At 45.9% G+C, this 25,568-nt stretch overlaps 1 protein-coding gene across 1 annotated transcript in view; it reads left to right on the top strand.

The window, feature by feature from the left end:
• Positions 1–25,568, top strand: part of trabd2b (TraB domain containing 2B) — a 90,746-nt gene that overhangs the window by 30,746 nt on the left and 34,432 nt on the right. Inside the window, exon 3 of the mRNA XM_029707116.1 lies at positions 24,205–24,351. Within this exon, the coding sequence (XP_029562976.1) occupies positions 24,205–24,351 (147 nt within the window). The remainder of the gene's footprint in view (positions 1–24,204; positions 24,352–25,568) is intronic.

The following is a 25,568-nucleotide window of genomic DNA, read 5'->3' as shown; positions in this document are numbered from 1 at the left end:
GACTAAGAAGGTGATTAGATGATGTTGAAATGGTGCTGGAATAGTGGAGGCAGCTCCAGTCTTCTTTGCTACTTGCGGTTACTCTCTGGGGTTCTAAATCAATAGTTGTTTAGTCCGAAAATGTCGGAAACATTACCTTGCTTGACCATGCTGTAGGTCGTGTAATTGTTTGTAACATACAATATGTTTTGTCGACTTCACCAGACTGATGTTGCTCTCCGGTTTTTAATGAACAAATGTGTGGTTGAAATTATTCTGCCACTCTGTCTTCTCATTGTCTCGGCCTTAGGCCTATATATCAGGGTGTCAAGGCATATGAACTAACAGGTTTTAGAGCAAACAACACAATTATCACAACACATAGGTTGTAATATGGATGTTTTTCTGCATTGGCTTCCCATGTGATTTTACCCACGCTACTGGGTTCCAGGCAGTGGCTGTGATGTAGGGTTCAGCCAGGAGTTGATGGACAGATGGAAGAGCGAATAAAATGGTAGATGGGACATCCCAGCTTCAAGTGCTGTTAGATTTCACATCCGGCTTCACACAGGCAGAAGAGACATACTCCTGTGTCTGTGAGAATCAGGGCTACCGCTCAATGCAAGCCATATGTTGGTCAGAACCATGCATGTCCCCAAAACAGGGGAATTTACATCTTTAAATGAATACTTTGGGATTTTGGCAATGAGCAGGGGTGTAGTGACATTATTTAAGGAGAGGGAGTGTTTTTTTTTACATAACATAATAATGTCCTCAATCAATGTTTGTACCGACAGATGTGGCCAATTGAATAGCCTGTAATGATAGAATATGCATAAAGTGCATCTTCCAATTGCAACATCAGCCTATGCCCACACATACAGTGGCTTGCGAAAGTATTCACCCCCCTTGGCATTTTTCTTATTTTGTTGCCTTACAACCTGGAATTAAAATAGATTTTTGGGGGGTTTGTATCATTTGATTTACACAACATGCCTACCACTTTGAAGATGCAAAATATTTTTATTGTGAAACAAACAAGAAATAACACAAAAAACTGAAAACTTGAGCGTGCATTACTATTCACCCCCCCCCCTCCCGAAGTCAATACTTTGTAGAGCCATCCTTTTGCAGCCATTACAGCTGCAAGTCTCTTGGGGTATGTCTCTATAAGCTTGGCACATCTAGCCACTGGGATTTTTGCCCATTCTTCAGGGAAAAACTGCTCCAGCTCCTTTAAGTCGGATGGGTTCCGCTGGTATACAGCAATCTTTAAGTCATACCACAGATTCTCAATTGGATTGAGGTCTGGGCTTTGAGTAGGCCATTCCAAGACATTTAAATGTTTCCCCTTAAACCACTCAAGTGTTGCTTTAGCAGTATGCTTAGGGTCATTGTCCTGCTGGAAGGTGAACCTCCATCCCAGTCTCAAATCTCTGGAAGACTGAAACAGGTTTCCCTCAAGAATTTCCCTGTATTTAGCGGCATCCATCATTTCTTCAATTCTGACTAGTTTCCCAGTCCCTGCCATTGAATAACATTCCCACAGCATGATGCTGCCACCACCATGCTTCACTGTGGGGATGGTGTTCTCGGGGTGATGAGAGGTGTTGGGTTTGTGCCAGACGTAGCGTTTTCCTTGATGGCCAAAAAGCTCAATTTTAGTCTCATCTGACCAGAGTGCCTTCTTCCATATGTTTGGGGAGTCTCCCACATGCCTTTTGGCAAACACCAAACATGTTTGCTTATTTTTTTCTTTAAACAATGGCTTTTTTTCTGGCCACTCATCCGTAAAGCCCAGCTATGTGGAGTGTACGGCTTGAAGTGGTCCTATGGACAGATACTCCAATCTCCGCTGTGGAGCTTTGCAGCTCCTCCAGGGTTATCTTTGGTCTCTTTGTTGCCTCTCTGATTAATGCCCTCCTTGACTGGTCCGTGAGTTTTGCTGGGCGGCCCTCTCTTCGCAGGTTTGTTGTGGTGCCATATTCTTTCCATTTTTTAATATTGGATTTAATGGTGCTCAGTGGGATGTTCAAAGTTTCAGATATTTTTTTATATCCCAACCCTGATCTGTACTTCTCCACAACTTTGTCCCTGACCTGTTTGGAGAGCTCCTTGTTCTTCATGGTGTCACTTGCTAGTTGGTGCCCCTTGCTTAGTGGTGTTGCAGACTCTGGGGCTTTTCGGAACAGGTGTATATATACTGAGATCATGTGACACTTAGATTGCACACAGGTGGACTTTATTTAACTAATAATGTGACTTCTGAAGGTAATTGGTTGCACCAGATCTTATTTAGGGGCTTCATAGCAAAGAGGGTGAATACATATGCACGCACCACTTTTCCGCTTTAAATTTTTTAGAATTTTTTGAAGCAAGTTATTTTTTTATTTTAACTTCACCAATTTTGGACTATTTTGTGGAGGTTTATCACATGAAATCCAAATAAAAGTCCATTTAAATTACAGGTTGTAATGCAACAAAATAGGAAAAACGACAAGGTGTGTCACGGTTGTCGTAGGGTAGAGTGGACCAAAACGCAGCAGGAATATGTGCACTCATCTTCTTTTATTAAATGGACAAAGAAGGTAAACCAAAACAAACACGTGCACAAAAACACAACGACCAATAACAGGCCGGTAAGGCACAAAGCTATACACAGCACAATCTCCCACAAAAAACCCATGAAAACAAACTCCTAATTATAGGACCTTCAATCAGAAGCAACGATAACCAGCTGCTTCCAATTGAAGGTCCAACCCCAATAAACTAAACATAGAAATAGACTAGACTAGACAGAACATAGAAATATACTAACATAGAACAGTGCCCCAAAACCCCGGAATACATAAATCAAACACCCCTCTACATAGACACACACCCCGAACCACATAAACCAAATGCCCCCTGCCACGTCCTGACCAAACTACAAAAACAAATAACCCCTTTACTGGTCAGGACATGACAGGAGGTGTTTTTTGTGTAACAGTAACTTTATAGGCCTACTATGCTATGGTATTATATTTGCTTCTGTTATGTGAAATGCAAATGAGTCATTACCTAATGTTGCGAGACACTGATTCATCTTTGATCTAACTTTACTAAACAAGCACCATTGTGAGAAGTGATAATCTTCTATTTGTAATAATAATAATATGAGAATTATGACCATTAGACATAAGCAACAGATCTTAATGAGATGTCATTTTAAGCGATTGGAGGGCCCTTCGTGGTGCTGAAAGGACAGCGCCACTGTGCCAGGATTTCGCAGTGATGTTCAAGAACTTGTGGTGTTGAAGAATAGCTGAAAGATGGCGCTGCCATTCGGCCAAACCACAAACTAACAACAATCATTTGCAGTAGGCCTATAGCCTAATAGGCCTATGACTACGTGGTATACCGTGCCTTCAGAAAGTATTCACACCCCTCGACTTTTTCCACATTGTGTTGTGTTACGGTCGCCTGAATTGAAAATTGATTAAATTGAGATATTGTATCACTGGCCCACACACAATACCCCATAATCTCAAAGTGGAATTATGTTTTTAAGAATTTTTTATAAATTATTGAAAAATGAAAAGCTGAAATGTCTTGAGTCAATAAGTTTTCAACATCTTTGTTATGGCAAGCCTAAATAAGATTGGGGTATAAAATTTGCTTAACAAGTCATACACTACATGACCAAAAGTATGTGGACACCTACTCGTCGCACATCTCTTTCCAAAATCATGGGCATTAATATGGAGTTGGTCCCCCCTTTGCCGCTATAACAGCCTCCACTCTTCTGGGAAGGCTTTCCACTAGATGTTGGAACATTGCTGCGAGGACTTGCTTCCATTCAGCCACAAGAGCATTAGTGAGGTCGGGCACTGATGTTGGGCGATTAGGCCTGGCTCTCAGTCGGTGTTCCTATTTATCCCAAAGGTGTTCCATGGGGTTGAGGTCAGGGCTCTGTGCAGGCCAGTCAAGTTCTTCCACACAGATCTCAACAAATCATTTTTGCACGGGGGCATTGGCATGCCGAAACTGGAAAGGGCCTTCCCCAAACTGTTGCCACAAAGTTGGAAGCACAGCATTGTCTAGAATGTCATTGTATGCTGTAGCGTTAAGATTTCCCTTCACTAGAACTAAGGGGCCTAGCCCGAACCCTGAAAGAAATTCGCAGACCATTATTCCTCCTCCACCAAACTTTACAGTTGGCACTATGCATTCAGGCAGGTAGCATTCTCCTGGCATCCGCCAAACCCAGATTCGTCCGTCGGACTGCCAGATGGTGATGCATGATTCATCACTCCAGAGATGCGTTTCCACTGCTCCAGATTCCAATGGCGGCGAGCTTTACACCACTCCAGCCAATGCTTGGACTTACGCATGGTGATCTTAGGCTTGTGTGCGGCTGTTCGGCCATGCAAACCCATTTCATGAAGCTCCCGACGAACACTTCTTGTGCTGACGTTGCTTCCAGAGGCAGTTTGGAACTCGGTAGTGAGTGTCACAACCGAGGACAGAACATTTTTGCGCACTACGTGCTTGCACTTGGCGGTCCCGTACTGTGAGCTTGTATGACCTACCACTTTGCGGCTGAGTAATTGTTGCTCCTAGACATTTCCACTTCACAATAACAACACTTAGAGTTGACCAGGGCAGCTCTAGCAAGGCAGAAATTTGACGAACTGACTTGTGGGAAAGGTGGCATCCTGTAACGGTGCCACGTTGAACGTCACTGAACTCAGAATTTCCTTCATTGATTGTGACAGATATGGTTTTCCGTGACCATGTGTGCTGGATCCTGTATATAGTACAGACAGCTGATTTCTGATTCCACTGTGACACCTCCCTCTCTCTTGTGTAATACAGGAGCCTAGCCTAGTCTAAACAACAACTACTAAATAAAAGTAAATGTTAATTAAGAGGGGCTTGGGCCCAGCAGGGAATGTGGTGAGATAGAGACGAGGAGGAGGGTTGGCAAAAAGACAAGGCCACCGTCAACTCCACAACAGCAGTATACAGTACTTTACACACATCCATGTATTCTATACCCTATAACAGAGGAGGGATCTCTTCCTTTACAACAACACTGAAATAAACAGCTTTAGAAAGTGATCGCGGCCGATGGGAAATTGCTTCTTCTGTGGTGAGACCCTGGCCTATTAGAGGGAGCGGTGTGAGAGGGTGTGGGGTTTGGTGTGGTTGTAGAGAGAGGGGAAGGGGGGGGCGAGAGCTCAGGCCCCATGGTCAGCCCAGGCAGACAGTAGGGCTGCAGTCTCAGCTCTCAGGCACAGATCTGAGGAGAGATAGCATCACGGTCAGGACAGGGTCAGAACGGGGTGAGTGAGGTGAGGGTGAGAGGAGGGGGTATAGGAGGAGGGTATGTGTGTAGGGAGTGTATGGAGGGTGTTTGTGCTCTAACAGCACCCTTTCCTCCCCCAGCTCCCCCCTCAGACCCAGAGGTGACACAGCAGCCAGATGCACCATGGGGGCCAGACTGAGTCCCTTCTCAGGACCCACAATGCAATAGTAAAGAACAGTAAGGAATAGGATATACTGTGGTAGTACACGCTGATTCACATGATCCTAGCAGCAAGGGGTCATTGCTTCTCTATAGCTAACTGTTTGTTAAACAAGAACAAGAGGTCCACTGTAGCTTCAGTATGGTGAAATAGGAAACCACACTACATATGTGCATCAGCAAACCTACTCATATGTAGGCACACTTGAAAGCTTGTGTGTCCCTACTCCATGGGCACAACCCTGTGTGGTGCAGAAACACAATACCAATTTTCCACTGACCGTTGAGTCGCATGACTCAATCCCTAAAGGACACCTCCCTCCCTACCGTGAGTAATTGCCTCGTTTGTTAAAGTATCGGTTTCCTTACACTCCCTCCAGCCTCTCTATAGCTCCCACATTTAGAGGCAACCTGCCTGGAAATGTGTGGACCACCTATCAGAAAAAAAACCTATATGCTGTGATGCTGCCCAGTACAGGGTCTGTGTCTGGGTGACTGACTCTGACTGCCCCAGCCTGTGGAGGCTTCTCTGTTTTAGGGACAGAAGGAGGAACAGGACTCCCCATTCTAAAGCAGGAAGGGAACGACTCATTGGATGCAATCAGCAGAAACCAGACAGTCCAACTTTACTATTGTACACACAGAAGGTCTGGGTCCAGAACAGGTAACCCTACCCCAGAATCTCCAGAACACTACCCTACAATTACCACTCTGCCATGTTTATATTGTTAAGGAGAACAGTTATGACACTTTGTTTGGCCACTTAACCAACAACAGGAATGGATGTGGTTGAATTCTGTAGTTGGAAAATACAAGGGAGATACTAGTCCAGCCTCTACTGTTGTCTGTGCATTCATCTTCACTGTACTGTACTCTTCCATGAATGGTTTCAGAACGGAGAACTCTGCCCTACTACAGAGGAGTTCCAATCTTGCTTACATCGCCTGTCTTTCTCTGCTTTTCCCCTCATTTGTGGACTTGGGGGATGATTAGTGGGCCATTTAAAACCACAATCCTGTGATTTGTTGGTCCCCCTGACCACAGCTCCTCAGCGCCACGCCGCGTCTGCCCTTGAGCCCAGCAGGCTTTGTGTTTAAGTTGCTACTCTTACACGGGCCGTTCCCATGCACCAATTCTCTCTGTCAAGAGCTCCGCTCAGCTGTGGTTCAAACCAAATGTTTTTCCAAATAGAAGGGGAGTGCTAAAACTATTACTAATCTCAATCATAGTCATCATCATATTTCTGCATAGTGAGCAGTTTCTTCCCCGTGGCCGTGGTGGCTGGCTTTCAGGCTGTGGGAGGTTATGGAAGCGGGGAGGGAGGGAGTGTTTGGCTAATGCAGGGGCAGCATTGATGGAGAGAGGCAGCAGGGGGAAGTAGGGGTGGTGGGGGCAGCGCTGGTGGCAACATTTACCGAACTGTGGTTCTGTTGTGGGGAGCCAGACAGACACCAGAGCTGCTTTAGCTCATGTCTCAAGAAGGGAAGAAAGGGACAGAGCAGAGAGGGACAGAGCAGAGCAGAGAGGGACAGAGCAGAGAGGGACAGAGCAGAGCAGAGAGGGACAGAGCAGAGCAGAGAGGGACAGAGCAGAGAGGGACAGAGCAGAGCAGAGAGGGACAGAGCAGAGCAGAGAGGGACAGAGCAGAGCAGAGAGGGACAGAGCAGATCAGAGAGGGACAGAGCAGAGAAGGACAGAACAGAGCAGAGAGGGACAGAGCAGAGCAGAGAGGGACAGAGCAGAGAGGGACAGAGCAGAGCAGAGCATTGAGGAACAGAGCAGAGAGGGACAGACCAGAGCAGAGAGGGACAGAGCAGAGCAGAGAGGGACAGACCAGAGCAGAGAGGGACAGACCAGAGCAGAGAGGGACAGACCAGAGCAGAGAGGGACAGAGCAGAGCAGAGAGGGACAGAGCAGAGCAGTGTTTACGCCTCTCTGTTATCATCCTTTTCCAAAGCCTGCATGCACCACCTCACCCAGATGCATGTACTCAGCGAGCCAGACAAAACAACAAACAAACAAAACAGAACATGAGATTCACACACCCTCTTCCCGCGTCCACACAAAACATGAGAAGGAATAAACCTTCTCGTAAATAAATGAGAGAGATTACATAAACATTCTAAATCTTGGACAACGCTCAAATCAACACAACCCAGAGCCTAACTAAAGAGTCATGAAATAATTATAGGCTTATGAGAGTAGTAAAAGGCCCCAGCTCTGATATGACATCCAGCTCTGTTCTCACCAATGGTCAGCACTGTCTTACCCATTTTACCCCCCAGCAGCCACCATTACCACCACCAACATACAGTACAGTAACCCTTACTGTTAATCGCTATTATTATTCATCTACTACAGTATGCCCATAGGACACCTCCTGTCCTGATAAGTGTTAATGCACCAATCAGACCCATGGAGTTATGACTGTGTTATTATCATGAATGGGAGAGCCATCAGTGGTTGCTGCCCAATATGACTGACTCTACTCCCATTGTTTCTTTTTCAAACAGGCCTCAAGGGATCTGGGGTACATTTCAAGTGTCTCTCTTATAGTGGATCCTTTTGGAGAGCTTTGTGTTTAGGTTAGGTCTAAGGGGCGAGGGCTCTGTGTATTGTCAGGGTGTGAAGGTTATATATGGTGAGAACTGTATCTAGGCTAGGTGTAACAGAGGGTAGAGGATTAGAAGAGCTGTTGATTCTACAGTAATGTAGGTTTAGGGTTTGGACATGGGGGACGAGTTGTGGACTAATTAGGACTAGCAGTAAACAGGGAGCCTCTCTCTCACTGCCAGCCTGTTGGATAACTCATCTCTCTCTCTCAATTCTCACTCTCTCTTTCTTCCTGTCATCTGTCTGTCTGTTTCTCTCTCCCTCTGATCGTTCTCCATCGCTCCCTCAGTTTTTTTCACTTTTTCTCTCCATCATGCAGGTTGGGTTGGCTTGGCTCCCTGTCATGGATTGGCCAGTGGTGAAGGTGGGGTTATTGGGGGGTTGTAGGGGTGTTGGCAGAGAATGTTGGGGGGGAAAGGGGTAGTCAGGAAGTGGAAAGAGAAGGCTCAAGTGTACCCTTGTTAATGTAGATTAAAGAATAAAAGGCTTCAGACTGGCTGTTACTTCATCTGCTTTCAATTCACACTCTCTGCTTCCAAGGTACTTTTGGACAGTCCTCTGGAGAGACTGAGAGAGAAGGGGAGAGAGGGTTGGAGAGACAGAGAGAGGGAGAGGGGATGCCAGGGGCTAACATGACGTATTCCTCTGACCACTGGGGGGAGGGGGGGTGTATTGTGTGTGTATACTCTGTGTGTGTGTATACTCTGTGTGTGTGTGTGTGTGTGTGTGTGTGTGTGTGTGTGTGTGTGTGCGTGTGTGTGTGTGTCAGATTTGTGCTTAATTTAGAATTTTGGAACTGACTCCCAACTCATGAATTGAAATTCGAATTGAACTGGACACACCCCACAGGATGTACACTCTTAGAAAAATAGGTGCTACAGTATCTAGAACCAAAAAAGGTTATTCGGCTGTCCCCATAGGAGAACCATTTGAAGAACCTATTTTGGTTCCTGGTAGAACCCTTTCCAAAGAAGATTATACATGGAACCCAAAAGAGATTTACCAGTAACCAAAAAGGGTTCTCCTATGGGGATAGCCGCAGAACATTTTTGGAACCCTTTTTTCTAAGAGTGTAGAATTTGAGTTTGAGTGACAGGAAGTAGAATTTATACAGTGCAATTCAAAGAAATTCCACTCAGTCATAGAACATGAGAATTTCATTGAGTCTGACAGGTCACACTTTCAGATACCAAAGAATATATCACATTTCTTTGGAAACAATATTTATATACTCTTTTAACCTGAGTGCTTACGCTCTCAGAAAATAGGTCCTATCTAGAATCTAAACGAGTTCTTCGGCTGTCCCTATAGGAGAACCCTTTGAAGGACACTTTTTGGTTCCAGGTAGAACCCTTTTGGTTCCAGGTAGAACCCTTTAGGGTTCCATGTTGAACCCTTTCCACAGAGGGTTCTACATGGATCCTAAAAGGGTTCTACCTGGAACCAAAAAGGGATCTACCTTGAACCAAAAAGGGTTCTCATATGGGACAGCCGAAGAACCCTTTTGGAACCATTTTTCTAAGAGTGTAGAATAGCAAATTATATTTCCATCAACCATTCCATTTGTTTGGCTTCTTTTTGAAGGCTTTAGGGTCAACTTAAGGGTTAGACTAAATGTAAGTAATTCATGAAATATAGTAACTTGTAATATTCATATACATTCGTTTTCCTTGATCATTCTTTTCTTTTCAGTTGGTTCATCAATATTTTATATGCATGTATATAGTGACATGTTTAATGTTTTATGTACAATATGTATATTTGTATAGACCACACCTAATATAGAATAGAAGAGGCACTGAATTCCATTATATTTCCTTTAATTTAAATTCTAATTACAATTCTGTATCAATTCAAGAATTGAACTGGAATTTATGAGGCATTCTCAGTTCAACCCTGAATTGAGCACAACCCTTGTGTGGGGAGAGTAAGAGGACATGTCTGAGCAGCAGGGTTCTCTGACAGGCTGTCCAGTGAGGGGGAATCCACAAATATCCACAAAGATTTTTCACCAAGAAAAAAGCAGTTGTGTCTTTTGAAGGACATATGTAGGATCTTAATTTGAGCCAGTTTGCTACAGCAGAAAAATTATCCTGCAGCAAAAGGCAATGTGAATTATTATGTGGATTATAATTAATGGACATTTTTTGTAGGGGTTGATACATTTTTCGTTAGGGCAAATCAAGTGTGACATTTTTAAGTGGAAATTACAAACTTTAGAGGCCTTTTTAAACCTCAAATACACTACAAGTTTTCATTGGAAAATTCCTGCAGAAACAGGATGATAAAATTAAGATACAGCATCTGAATTGGGGTTCTTCCCAGCGCTCTCCCATCGTTACGAGTGCATGCCGTCGGGCCTGCAGTGGAGAGCTGAGCGGGGTTTGTGCCTCTCTTACACACTCTTTCTCAGACAGCTTGAGATGATTTCTGATCTGTCTTCAACGGATGTGCTGACAGAAGTTTTTCAAAATAGAATAAAATACATTGAAAATGACAGGGCAGCATGACCCTCAGGCACCTTGTGATTCCCCCTGACACGCCCCCCCAACACACACACACATACTATCTCCGTGTATTTTTCACTGCCCTCAAGGTACAGCCTCTCCAGATTGACTGTGCTCCGTAAAATTTGACATTTCTCCCTCTGATTTGCCGTGAAATGGTGTGTTTGTCTGGGATTACGCTGCGTTAGTGTTTGGTGTCTGGAGGAGCCGTGACTGAGGGGAGCAGAGTCTGCCCTCTTCCCTTTGGCTGCTGCTGCTCAGTCAGACAGACACTGCACTGTACACTCAGCACACACACTGACTGCACCATAACACACAAACACACACACATACACTCAGCACACACACTGACTGCACCATAACACACAAACACACACTGACTGCACCATAACACACAAACACACACTGACTGCACCATAACACACAAACACACACACATACACTCAGCACACACACTGACTGCACCATAACACACAAACACACACACATACACTCAGCACACACACTGACTGCACCATAACACACAAACACACACACATACACTCAGCACACACACTGACTGCACCATAAAACACAAAGACACACTGACAACACCATAACACACAAACACACACACATACACACAAGCACACACTGACCGCCCATAACACACAAACACACATACACACATACATACAAACACACACTGACCGCCCATAACACACAAACACACATACACACATACATACAAATACACACTGCACGCACCATAACACACAAACACACACTGACCGCACCATAACACACAAACACACACACACAAACACACACTGACCGCACCATAACACACAAACACACACACACACACACTGACCGCACCATAACACACAAACATACACACACACACAAACACACACTGACCGCACAATAACACACAAACACACACACACACACACACAAATACACACTGACCGCACTATAACATACATGCATGGCACACACACACACACACACACACACACACACACACACACACACACACACACACACACACACACACACACACACACACACACACACACACACACATAGACACAAGTAATGTAGAAAGGAGTGGGAGCAGAACGCAGGAAGGAGGAAGAGAAGATGAAAGCTAAATAAACAGGGTTCAGACAGATGGTGGTGGGAGGGAGAGGCAACCAATCAGAGGAAGAAGAAGGAGAGGAGAGGGGAATGAAGAGAGAGGGTGAGTGATGTTGTTGATAACTGTGTGGAGGATCGAGGTCTGTCTGGATGGAGGGCTGAGGAGAGGAGAGGTGGGCTGGTGGAGGGCAATGCAGGGCCAGCTGTGCTCCAGACCTGATCGAAGAGGGGGATGGATGGATGGGGTGGGCAGGGGAAGAGCACAGAGGCTTTCTCTCCTGCTCTCCTGCTAACAATAAACACATGGCTTTCGCTCTCTCTATCCCCCTCTCTCTCTGTTTCACTCTTACCCCCCCTTCACAAATGGACACACAATGCACTACACACAGACATTAACTCATACATAATAGCCTTTCAATCATGCTCCTTTTATATGGAAATGCTGCAGTTATGTAAATGCTATACAATGCCATAGTCCTGCACACTACACAGGCAATATGGAGCAAATTGAGAGTGCCGCTTATCAATCAGTGCAGGCTCCAGTAACGTCAGTCTGAACTGACACAGGCCCAAGATCAGATGTATGAGGCATGAGGACTTCACGTCACACTTCATCTGAGCTGTGTGTGAGAGATGGGCTGTACCTGGCACTGCCTTCACACACACACAGCTCTGGTGACAGGAACCACTCAGCACAACCTCGGAGGAATTAAGTCTTGCAAAGGGACTGGTCCTACTCCCACACTGCTGCTCATATCCCCTGAATCTGCATGAGTTTTCTGGCCATGGCACAATTTATCTTCAATCATACACAAGATTATGTGCTACTCTCATGTTTCAGCAGGACCTTAGAACGGGACGTTGCAGAAATACAAATCATTCTTAGGGAATTACACTGTCTAAAGCTATTAAATGAACCAAAGCAGACTGCAAGATAAGAGAAAAGTGGCCCCTTGGTTGGAGCTGTATGTTTTATACATGCAGGAGTCTCCCTGGTCTTTCTGACTAAGGAATGAGTCCACTCATCTGGTTCTGATAGCATCACACATCATAATGGAGGCCGATGAAGCCCATGGGATTCAATAACATCATTCCCTGGGAAAAGAGGAGCTATATGCAGAATGTGTTGGTGCTCACAGTACAGGCCTGTCTGTAGGCTGTGGGCTGCTGGCTTACACAGGTCAGGTCTTTCTGTGACCTAACAACGGTACTGCTATGTTCCTCTGCTCCTTTCTCTACACCTCAACACCCAGCAGTGCTGAAAGACAGTAAGATTGAGCACTATTTCCCACCTTCCCTTCTTTCTTATTTCATTCCTCCCACTCTGTCTTTCTCTTTTTCTCACCCCATTTCTGGGTATTCACGGTGAAGAGGCAGCTGGTCTCCAGCTCAAATGATACTTTATTGTTTTCAAAATGTTCAGGCGGGAAGGAATGGATGAATGGTGTTGTATTTGGGCTGCTAAATCAAACAGCAGGGTTTGTTTGTGGACAAGTGTAAAGAGAGCCGGGTCGATCCCCCCACAAGTTCTTATTTACTGGGCTGGGGGCTAGGGAGAGGGGCTTTGGAGCCAAGGCCAGGGTTTGGACTGAGAGAGATGGGGACTGAAGGAGAGCAAAGAGTGGAGGCTAGGAGACGGAGAGATTGACCAAGGGAGAAGGTCAGAAAGGAGGGATAAGAGAAAAGGATGAGGAGATTTGTCCTCCGCCAGGCTGAGATGGTCCTGCAGTGCCCATCACCGGAGCCCCTGGGTTGGGAGAGAGAGGGGAGGAAAGAGAGAAGAGGGAGGCTTTCTGTAGAAGCTGGGAGCACCAGGCTGCTGCCACTGGGATTGTCCCCAGGTAATCCCTGGATTTCCTGGGCTGAGAGAGACAGAAGGGTGAGAGAGAGAGCAGGAGAGATAGAGTGGGAAGAAGAAAGATAGAGAGATAGGGAAAGTCAAAACTAGAAAGGATGTCTTCAAGGGACAATAGTTTAATCTGGCTGTGTGAGTGTGTGTGTGTGTGTGTGTGTGTGTGTGTGTGTGTGTGTGTGTGTGTGTGTTGTGTGTGTGTGTGTGTGCGTGTGTGCGTGTGTGCGTGTGTGCGTGTGTGCGTGTGTGCGTGTGTGCGTGTGTGCGTGTGTGCGTGTGTGTGTGTGTGTGTGTGTGCGTGTGCGTGTGCGTGTGTGTGTGTGTGTGTGTGTGTGTGTGTGTGTGCTTGCATGAGAGTGGGTATTAACCAGGGTAAAGACTGTAAGGGACCTGGCTGTTCCTATTGCCAGATGTGATCAGCTGAAGGCATTGCTTACCTTCGAATAAGCGAAAGTTACACAAAAGAGGCGCCAAGGGGTTGTAAAAATATTTAGGCAATTCTTGGAAGTTGGAAATCCCATTTGAAAGCATTGTTATGTTTTATAGCACTGACAGGTTACAGGGTTACCTAGAAAAAAGAGCACGTGTGAAGGATAGCTGATAAAACTGTTGGAGACAATGGTGAAGCTACTACCAGCAGAGATTGTACAGACAACTTTGAAGTGTTCTTGTGCGTCACAATCTCCATTTCCTACAGTAATCTATTCAAGGTGTGTTTCAGACTGAATGTAAAAGATCAGACAACGTTGCTTTTGAAAGAGCAATAATGACATGGTCAGTATGACATTCAAACAGGCATCAAGCAGACACTATAAAGATATTAGGTGAAAAGAGGAAATGTATACTTTTCAGACTTCTGTGATCAGACAGTAGACGATGGGAGTTTAGGAGAGTTTAGGGGATTGGGACTTGGTGTCTTTTCATAGGCAGCAATGCACAGGTTCTCTCAGGCATGCACGCACAAGCATGCACGCACACACATAGCCGCAGGAAGTAGGGGCGCTGAGGGTGCTGTAGCAACCCCTGATAAATCAGAATCCAAGAAAAATATGAATATATAAGTTATTTCACAAAAGCAGTGGCCTGGGCATTTACTAGTCCTGTATTAGCTGACCGATATAGCCGTCTGTACCGCGGGCCAAAAACAACATCTGCACCCCCACCCCCAAACATCTTCCCGCGGCTATGTGCACACACACAGACACACACACACAGACACGCACACACGCCTGCACGCTTCAAAGAGATCACACACTCACAAAACCTATAGTATCCCCCGTAGTGGAGCCACTCAGCAGAGTGTGTGTACGATGATCCCAACCCTAGTTAACTCTGGATGTTATTACAGCCACGTTCACCCCCGTGGTCCCAGGCCACTCTGAATCCCATTCCCTTTGGGCTAAGCAAAGGCATGGGGCCTTCCCAGCCGAGCCCGGCCGAGCGTGTCCCTGGGTTAGGGGTCCGGGGTCTGCTGATGAAACACAACCACCTCTAGGAGCTCCCAGGGAGAGGCAGGCAGTGGAGAGGAACAATGCCTTAAGCTGTTTCTCTATGTATCTTGATCAGTGGTGATTAAATATCTGTGAGCAGACTTCTTCAAATACTTCTCAGATCTCTTGCCTGATGCTGGCAGGCCTCTCCATGCTTCTCATGCCGCTCATGCACCTGTGCCTATTCAACATTAGACCCAGTGCCCACTTCCAGTAATGATGCCTCCCTATCCTGACCACTCCTCCAGAGGAAATACCCCTCCATCTGCATAACACATGGTTCCATTACAACCTGCCCTTATCTGTTTAACCTTCTCCACCTGTCTCTTTATTTCGCTCCTCATTTATTTTGTTCTGTCAATGTACTTTGAGAGGGTAGAAGGGTGCCCCATTCCTCAGTCTCAGTGGAGAAAAAGAGAGAGAGAGAGAGAGAGAGTGAGAGAGAGCGAGAGAGAGAGAAAGAGAGAAAGAGTAGGAAAAAGAGTTTGAGTTTTAACACCTTTTTTCAAAGAGTGAAAGAGCGAGAAAGAGAGAGAAAGAGCGTTGGGGAGGAAAGGGAGTGGGAGGAGTGAGGTAATTGACATGAGCGAGCAGTCCAACACCTTGTCAACAGCACCTACTCGTTACATGTTATAACAGCATAAAAGTCTCAGAGGGAAAAGCAGGAACGCTAATGCTAACAAACAGCCAGAGTCTAATACACTTCAAGGTCAATTGCTTCTATGCACACACGTGTTGATAAATGTGGGGGTTTTTTCGGCTCCTTCTCCTTTTTGGAAAAGAATGTTAACGTTCTCTCGTTTTTTTCTATCTCTCTTTCTTTCCACAGACCACTAATGAAATTTTGGAATGCTGACGTTCCAAGACTGTCAGCGTGGAGCACTTTCCAGCTTGGATCTTTATGCAATCTTTACTAAATTATAATTTGAGGTTCTCACGAAGGCGTTGTGATGAGTAACCTGTGTGAAGTGAAGCGTGTTGATAAATCACATGCGATAATCACCACCCACTTCTGCAAGGTACTGTGATGGCCTATGTCAGGGGTCTAGCCTGTGACAACCTGTCCCATAGGCAGAGAGAGAAATCAAATCTAATTCAATCAAATGTTATTGGTGACATACACATGGTTAGCAGATGTTAACACGAGTGTAGGGAAATGCTTGTGCTTCACGTTCCGACCATGCAGTAATATCTAACAAGTAATCTAACAAATTCACAACACTACCTTATATACACAAGTGTAAAGGGATGAATAAGAATATGTACATATAAATATATGGATGAGCGATGGCCGAACGGCATAGGCAAGATGCAGTAGATGGTATAGGATACAGTATATACATATGAGATGAGTAATGTAGGATATGTAGGAATTATTAAAGTAACGTTTTTTAAGTGACTAGTGATACCTTTATTGAATCCATTTATTACATTTATTAAAGTGGCCAGAGATTTGAGTCTGTATGTTGGCAGCAGCCTCTATTTTAGTGATGGCTGTTTAACAGTCTGATGGCCTTGAGATAGAAGCTGTTTTTCAGTCTCTCGGTCCCCGCTTTGATGCACCTGCACTGACCACGCCTTGATGATTTCTTTGGCCTTCCTGTGACATCGGGTGCTGTAGGTGTCCTGGAGGGCAGGTAGTTTGCCCCCGGTGATGCGTTGTGCAGACCGCACTACTACTGGAGAGCCTTGCGGTTGTGGACGAATCATTTGCCATACCAGGCGGTGATACAGCCCGACAGGATGCTCTCGATTGTGCATCTGTAAAACATAGTGAGTGTTTTAGGTGCCAAATTTCTTCAGCCTCCTGAGGTTGAAGAGGCGCTGTTGCGCCTTCTTCACCACGCTGTCTGTGTGGGTGGACTATTTCAGTTTGTCCGTGATGTGTACGCCGAGGAACTTAAAACTTTCCACCTTCACTACTGTCCCGTTGATGTGGATGGGGGGATGCTACCTCTGCTGTTTCCTGAAGTTCACAATCATCTCCTTTGTTTTGTTGACGTTGAGTGAGAGGTTATTTTCCTGACACCACACTCCGAGGGCCCTCACCTCCTCCCTGTAGGCCGTCTCGTCGTTGCTGGTAATCAAGCCTACCACTGTAGTGTCATCTGCAAACTTGATGATTGTGTTGGAGTTGTGCATGGCCACGCAGTTATGAGTGAACAGGGAGTACAGGAGAGGGCTGAGAACGCACCCTTGTGGGGCCCCAGTGTTGAGGATCAGCGGGGTGGAGATGTTGTTTCCTACCCTCACCACCTTGGGGCGGCCCGTCAGAAAGTCCAGGACCCAGTTGCACAGGGTGGGGTCGAGACCCAGGGTCTCAAGCTTAATGACGAGTTTGGAGGGTACTATGGTGTTAAATGCTGAGCTGTAGTCAATGAACAGCATTCTTACACAGGTATACCTCTTGTCCAGATGTGATAGGGCAGTGTGCAGTCTGACGGCGATTGCATCGTCTGTGGACCTATTGGGGCGGTAAGCAAATTGGAGTGGGTCTAGGGTATCAGGTAGGGTGGAGGTGATATGATCCTTAACTAGTCTCTCAAAGCACTTCATGATGACAGAAGTGAGTGCTACGGGGAGATAGTCATTTAGTTCAGTTACCTTTACTTTCTTGGGAACAGGAACAATGGTGGCCATCTTGAAGCATATGGGCACAGCAGACTGGGATAGAGATTGATTGAATATGTCCATAAACACACCAGCCAGCTGGTCTACGCATGCTCTGAGGACGCAGCTCAGGGACGCAGTCTTGCGAGGGTTAACACGTTTAAATGTTTTACTCACGTTGACCACGGAGAAGGAGAGCCCACAGGCTTTTTTCATCTGAAAGACAGCCACTCTGTCTGTCAACACACACACACACACACACACACACACACACACACACACACACACACACACACACACACACACACATACACACACACACACACACACACACACACACACACACACACACACACACACACACACACATACACACACACACACACACACACACACACACACACACACACACACACACACACACACACACACACACACACACCAGTGGGGATCGATTCCGTTTAAGACGAGGGAGCACAATTCTTTTTTTTTATGAGCATGGCCTTATTTCTATTAGAACATATTGGATGACTGTCATTCCTATTCCATTCACCCAGTACAAAGTACTCTAATTTTCCCTATACCCATCATGAGGTTGCTACACGAACAAAAGTATGTGGACACCCCTTCAAATCAGTGGATTCGGCTATTTCAGCCACACCGTTGCTGACAGGTGTATAAAATTGAGCACACGGCCATGCAATCTCCATAGACAACCTTTGGCAGTAGAATGGTCTTACTGAAGAGCTCAGTGACGTTCAACGTGGCACCGTCATAGGATGCCACCTTTCCAACAAGTCAGTTCGTCAAATTCCTGCCCTGCTAGAGCTGCCCCGCTTAACAGTAAGTGCTGTTATTGTAAAGTGGAAACGTCTAGGAGCAACAACGTCTCAGCCGCGAAGTGGTAGGATATACAAACTCACAGAACGGGACCGCCGAGTGGTGAAGAGCATAGCGCGTAAAAATCGTCTGTCCTCGGTTGCAACACTCACTATCGAGTTCCAAACTGCCTCTGGAAGTAACGTCAGCACAAGAACTGGTCATCGGGAGCTTCATGAAATGGTTTCCATGGCCGAGCAGCCGCACACAAGCCTAAGATCACCATGCACAATACCAAGTGTCGGCTGGAGTGGTGTAAAGCTCACCGCCATTGGACTCTGGAGCAGTGGAAACACGTTCTCTGGAGTAATGAATCACGCTTCACCATCTGGCAGTCCGATGGACACATCTGGGTTTGGCGGATGCCAGGAGAACGCTACCTGCCTGAATGCATAGTGCCAACTGTAAAGTTTGGTGGAAGAGGAATAATGGTCTGGGGCTGTTTTTCATGGTTCAGGCCCCTTAGTTCTAGTGAAGGGAAATCTTAATACTACAGCATACAATGACATTCTAGATGATTCTGTGCTTCCAACTTTGTGGCAACAGTTTGGGGAAGGCCCTATCCTGTTTCAGCATGACAATACCCCTGTGCACAAAGCAAGGCACATACAGAAATGGTTTGTCGAGATCAGTGTGGAAGAACTTGACTGGCCTGCACAGAGCCCTGATCTCAACCCGATCTAACACCTTTGGGATGAATTGGAATGACGACTGCAAGCCAGGCCTAATCGCCCAACATCAGTACCTGACCTCACTAATGCTCTTGTGGCTGAATAGAAGCAAGTCCCCACAGCAATGTTCCAACATCTAGTGGAAAGCCTTCCCAGAAGAGTGGAGGCTGTTATAGCGGCAAAGGGGGGACCGACTCCATATTAATGCCATGATTTTGGAATGAGATGTTCAATGAGCAGGTGTCCACATACTTTTGTAATTATGGTTATCATTCTGACAGACAGCAACACATTCAATTTTATTTAACTAGGCAAGTCAGTTACAAACAAATTCTTATTTACAAATACAGCCTAAGAACAGCAGGTTAATTGCCTTGTTTACAGGCAGAACAACAGATTTTTACCTTGTCAGCTCAGGGATTTGATCTAGCAACCTTTCGATTACTGGCCCAACACTCTAACCACTAGGCTACCTGCCACCCCAAAAGCTGCAATACTGCTTGCACACTCTTGCCTACATCTAACTGATCTAGAGTGTAATCATTAGTACAACAGTTGCAAACAAGATTTTCTATTGAACAAATGCAGGTATGTTTATCCCCGTTTCGTTCCGTTTGCTTCTTTAAGACATTTTTTTCAACAGAATTGGGGGAATGAATACACACCTGAGCACATGGAAACACAGTTCACTTTCATAGCAGCCACTTACAAACAGCATGATCACTTTGCTCGTCCTTCTTGCATCAACGCTCTTCTCCTCTCACCTTTTCCCTTTGCTTGTGGTCTTCAGTGCACAACACATCAGCTGGCTGTGACCAGGCGAACAAAACGTTTCAAACCAAACCATCATATTCTAACCACTAACCACTACACGCAGCCTACTTTAAAAAATATATATAATTATTTCACCTTTATTTAACCAGGTAGGCCAGTTGAGAACAAGTTCTCATTTACAACTGCGAACTGGCCAAGATAAAGCAAAGCAGTGCGACAAAAAACAACAACAGAGTTAGACATGGAATAAACAAAAGTACAGTCAATAACACAATAGAAAAATATATACACAGTGTGTGCAAATGGAGTAAGGAGGTACAGTAAGGCAATAAATAGGCCATAGTAGCGAAGTAATTACAATTTAGCAAATTAACACTGGAGTGATAGATGTGCAGATGATGATGTGCAAGTAGAACTACTGGTGTGCAAAAGAGCAGAAAAGTAAATAAAACCAATATGGGGATGAGGTAGGTAGGTTGGATGGGCTATTTACAGATGGGCTGTGTACAGCTGCAGCGATCGGTTAGCTGCTCAGATAGCTGATGTTTAAAGTTAATGAGGGAAATATAAGTCTCCAGCTTCAGCGATTTTTGCAATTCGTTCCAGTCATTGGCAGCAGAGAACTGGAAGGAAAGGCAGCCAAAGGGGTGTTGGCTTTGGGGATGACCAGTAAGATATGCCTGCTGGTACGCGTGCTACGGGTGGGTGTTGTTATGGTGACCAGTGAGCTGAGATAAGGAGGAGCTTTACCTAGCAAAGACTTATAGATGACCTGGAGCCAGTGGGTCTGGTGACGAATATGTAGTGAGGGCCAGCTGACGAGAGCATACAGGTCGCAGTGGTGGGTGTTATATGGGGCTTTGGTGACAAAACGGATGGCACTGTGATAGACTGCATCCAGTTTGCTGACTAGAGTGTTGGAGGCTATTTTGAAAATGACATCGCCGAAGTCGAGGATCGGTTGGATAGTCAGTTTTACGAGGGTATGTTTGGCAGCGTGAGTGAAGGAGGCTTTGTTGCGAAATTTTGGATTGGAGATGCTTAATATGAGTCTGGAAGGAGAGTTTACAGTCTAGCCAGACACCTAGGTATTTGTAGTTGTCCACATATTCTAAGTCAGAACCGTCCAGAGTAGTGATGCTAGTCGGGCAGGCGAGTGCAGGCAGCGATCGGTTAAAGAGCATGCATTTAGTTTTACTAGCGTTTAAGAGCAGTTGGAGGCCACGGAAGGAGTGTTGTATGGTATTGAAGCTCGTTTGGAGGTTTGTTAACACAGTGTCCAAAGAAGGGCCAGATGTATACAGAATGGTGTCGTCTGCGAAGAGTTGGATCAAGGAATCACCCGCAGCAAGAGCGACATCATTGATATATACAGAGAAAAGAGTCGGCCTGAGAATTGAACCCTGTGGTACCCCCATAGAGACTGCCAGAGGTCCGGACAACAGGCCCTCCGATTTGACACACTGAATTCTATCTGAGAAGTAGTTGGTGAACCAGGCAAGGCAATCATTTGAGAAACCAAGGCTGTTGAGTCTGCTGATAAGAATACGGTGATTGACAGAGTCCAAAGCCTTGGCCAGGTTGATGAAGACGGCTGCACAGTACTGTCTTTTATCGATGGCGGTTATGATATCGTTTAGGACCTTGAGCGTGGCCGAGGTGCACCCGTGATAAGCACGGAAACCGGATTGCACAGCAGAGAAGGTACGGTGGGATTCGAAATGGTCAGTGATCTGTTTGTTAACTTGGCTTTCGAAGACTTTAGAAATGCAGGGCAGGATGGATATAGGTCTGTAACAGTTTGGGTCTAGAGTGTCTTTAGGGTTACGGTATATTATACATTTTCATAAACAATGTGGGATGGCAGTATCACTATGGTACTACCCTATAGAGTGCTGTTGAGACTACTTTAGACAATCATTGCAAAAGAGTGTTAAAATAAATTATTTGGTGACATTAATATATTTAGTATTGTTTTATCAACAAACAAAAAAAGTTTTTATGTTTAACAATTTTTTTTATAATGAAATTCATTGAGGACAATGGTCCTCCACTTCCTCTGCTGAGGAGCGTCCACACACACACACACACACACACACACACACACACACACACACACACACACACACACACACACACACACACACACACACACACACACACACACACACACACACACACACACACACACACACACACACACACACACTCATTCAACACATCACAGCGAAGGCGCTATGGCAACAGCACAGAGATGTGCAGTCTCCGCAGTGTGAGAAAAATATTGACTTACCACACCTCACCACTCACAGCCCCCTTTCCAAAAATCCCTCCACCCCCTTCCTCACTCCCTCACTCCTTCCCTCTTCCTCCACCAGGTCCAGAGTGTCTGGTGCAGTTTTCTGTATTTAAGGAAACTCACAGCACTGGCAGCAGTACAGAGGGGCTGGCAGCCCCTACCCCAGCCCGTACCTCAGCCCTCTTTCTACCCAGGGCCTGCTCTGGCGTTGCTCTTGGCAGCAGTACAAAGCCCTGGGCAGGCATAGAGCCGTGTGGGTCAAGGATTTGGGCAACGCCAACGCACATATGTGCTTGAGCTCGCCAGGCCTCACCCTCCAACGTGACCCGGCGTTGGGGGAGGGAAAATTAAGACAATAAAGCAAGCAGACGTGAGATAGAAATAAATATATGAGGTATTGTCATTATGGAGCCGGCAGGGGGTCCTGGAGCGGGAATGAAAGCATATTTGCCGTTATGGCCACAGGTTTGATCAAGGCCCATTTTGGGATTACCACTTTGGCAGGAGGACAGCACGCCGCTGCGCTCTCAGCTGAAAATAGATTCTGTGAAATGCGTCTAATAAAATAAATAAGATTACTCACCTCTCTCCTTACAGTGTGAGAGGCTGAGTGAGGTCCTGGGGTTGTGTGCGTGCGATTGGGAAAGATGAGAAGAGGTTAGAGAGTGGACTGAGGGAGGGAGGAAGGGAGGGACGAACGAAGAGGGAAAGGGAGAGAGAGGCATCCCTGCTGTCAGCTCTCTAGTGTTTTCTCCCCTCGTTAGAACAGAGGCACCCTATTAAGGCACTGCCTGGAAGACTGGTTAGCAAATACATGACCTCAGACTACACAGACTAGAGAAAGAGAGAGAGAGAGAGGATTAGGTTGTGCTGAGCTCATTGTTAAGGTTAGTAACAGTTTAAGCAACATTCAATAAGGCAATACAATAAGGCATTTATCAGTTCAATAAGTGATTGCAAAAACATAACATAATTGTGTGAATTATTACGTATAACTCAGAGTGCGTTGAATTTGGGATAGATCAGTTGCACGGCTGTATGCCTTAAGCCTACACACAAATCATGTGGATAGGCTGTCGACCATCAGTATTTACCATAGCCATCACTTTTCTTTACTGACCCGGCTGGAGGCAATTAGGAATAAAGGGCTGGGTGGAGAAGTAAATAGTGATGATATACAGTATACATGCATACTGTACATACGTACGTAATCAAGGGTGCAAATCAACTGACCGCACCACCGTAGGATATGAATGTGTCAGTGGGCGGAATGTGAGACAGCGTGAAACTCAATCCGCTGTACTCTGAGTAAACCACTCTCTCCCTCGCACCCTCCACCTAGCGCTCCTGTCAGAACACTTATCCCTGATTGACAGCTGGCTGGGGGCTGCCGGGCCAGTCAGAGGTGGGTGTGGGAGTGAGGGGGCGGGAGCTGGGAGGGTTAACCCCTGGTGTCTGGGACAGCTGCAGTGTCGCTGGGCCTGCTTGCTGCTGCACGCCATAAATTATCTCTAAAGAGGGTTTACTTTTTATTTTAATGGGGGCTGTAAATTTACATTGTTGAGGCCCTGAGAGAGCTATTTTTAAAGGGGCACTCTCTGTCTTTTCAGCTCTCCCTTCTATTTCCCTGAGAGAGGAGAGGGGTGGAGACACTGGAGCTCTGCCATCCGTCTTGTGGTCTTTTTTACCTGCAGCCAGTTTGCACTTGATGGGCAACATTAGGAAACTAATACAAATAAGCTTCTGTAAACTATACATCATACATTTCCACTACAGTACAGTATGTGTGTGCTTGCGTTAGTGTGAGTCATAATACAGGGAAACTTCCAGTAGTGCTGTTATGCTCTCATTGTTCCACACGGTAAAGTCCCTAACAGTTCCTCCCTCCTCCGTCTGCAGGTGCTGTTTGCTCTGAACCAGACCCTGCTGCAGCATGAGAGTGTGAGAGCAGGCAGTCTGCAGGGCTCCTTCACCACAGAGGACCTCATCACACACTATAACTGTGGAGACCTCAGCTCCATCATCTTCAACCATGACACTTCACAGGTACGTCCACCAGGGCTAGAAGACCCAGTGGGGCTAAAGCCGTGTTATTCCATCGTGGTCCTGAAGATACAGGCTTTTGGTCCGGCTCAGCACTAACACACCTTACCATCAAGCCCTGACCTACTATGACCACACACTATGGTTTTGGGGCGGCAGGTGATTAGTGGTTAGAGTGTTGGGCCAGTAACCAAAAGGTTGCTAGATCGAATCCCCAAGCTGATAAAGTAAACATCTGTCGTTCTGCCCCTGAACAAAGCAGTGAACCCACTGTTCCTAGGCCGTCATTGTAAATAAGAATTTGTTCTTAACTGACTTGCCTAGTTGAATAAAGATTAAATAAAAAAAATACTAAAATGGTTGTCACACACCATGTACTATAAATTCTCTATGGTCATACCAGCTACAGTATGATCATATTTCAACAGTCAAAAACACTGTACATGTGTATGTATGTATATGTTGTCACACTGACTACACCCTCATGATTATCACTGGCCATAATATAAGCACTGTTTAGGAGTCTGAACTAGGGTCAATTCAGCATATTACAATCACTTTACCTTCATAGGTGTATTATCAGGTCCAGACAAATGACGCAATAAGACATTATCTTCTATCTCCTTGGCCCCTAAAGACCATGCCTCCTACAGTTGTCTCCATCGTCCCTCCACTAAATCAGTCCAGTTAGCCTTGGTTCTTTATATAACAATAACACATAATTAACATTCCATACCACATGCTATAACCATCTAATGGTTGATGGCGGTGCCTGGCCGAGCTGATCTATGGCAGACCTTATGAACTCTTCCGGAGTAGCAGGTGTTCCCTGATAAATGGATGGTAATCCCCTGCCCCCATGCTCTCCCAGCTCCATCTTCATCTACTGGGGGCCTGATGGGCCGCAGTCCCAGCCTCAGCCTATCCACCAGAGAGTGTAGCGCAACTAGGAGGTTCAAAGGGAGCAGGCTTGAGGAGGCCTCGACCAGGGCCGTGACCAGAAGTGAGGAAGGGAGGAAATATTTCCCTGTCATTTCTCATTTCCTGAGCAGCCAGTATAGAGTGCAGCTAATGGGCCTTCCTGTGATAGGTTATCTGCATGTGGTTACCCCCCCCCCAACCCCCTCCCTTTGACCTTTAAATGCTCAAGCGGTCCTCATTCATCAGAGAACCGATGGGGCCTCCCTCCTCACTCTCTTTACTTTACTTTTCTCTGATTC

The sequence above is a fragment of the Salmo trutta genome, chromosome 22 (genome assembly GCF_901001165.1).
Source record: "Salmo trutta chromosome 22, fSalTru1.1, whole genome shotgun sequence".
Classification (NCBI taxonomy): domain Eukaryota; kingdom Metazoa; phylum Chordata; class Actinopteri; order Salmoniformes; family Salmonidae; genus Salmo; species Salmo trutta.
This window is presented reverse-complemented; position numbering and strand designations above follow the sequence as displayed.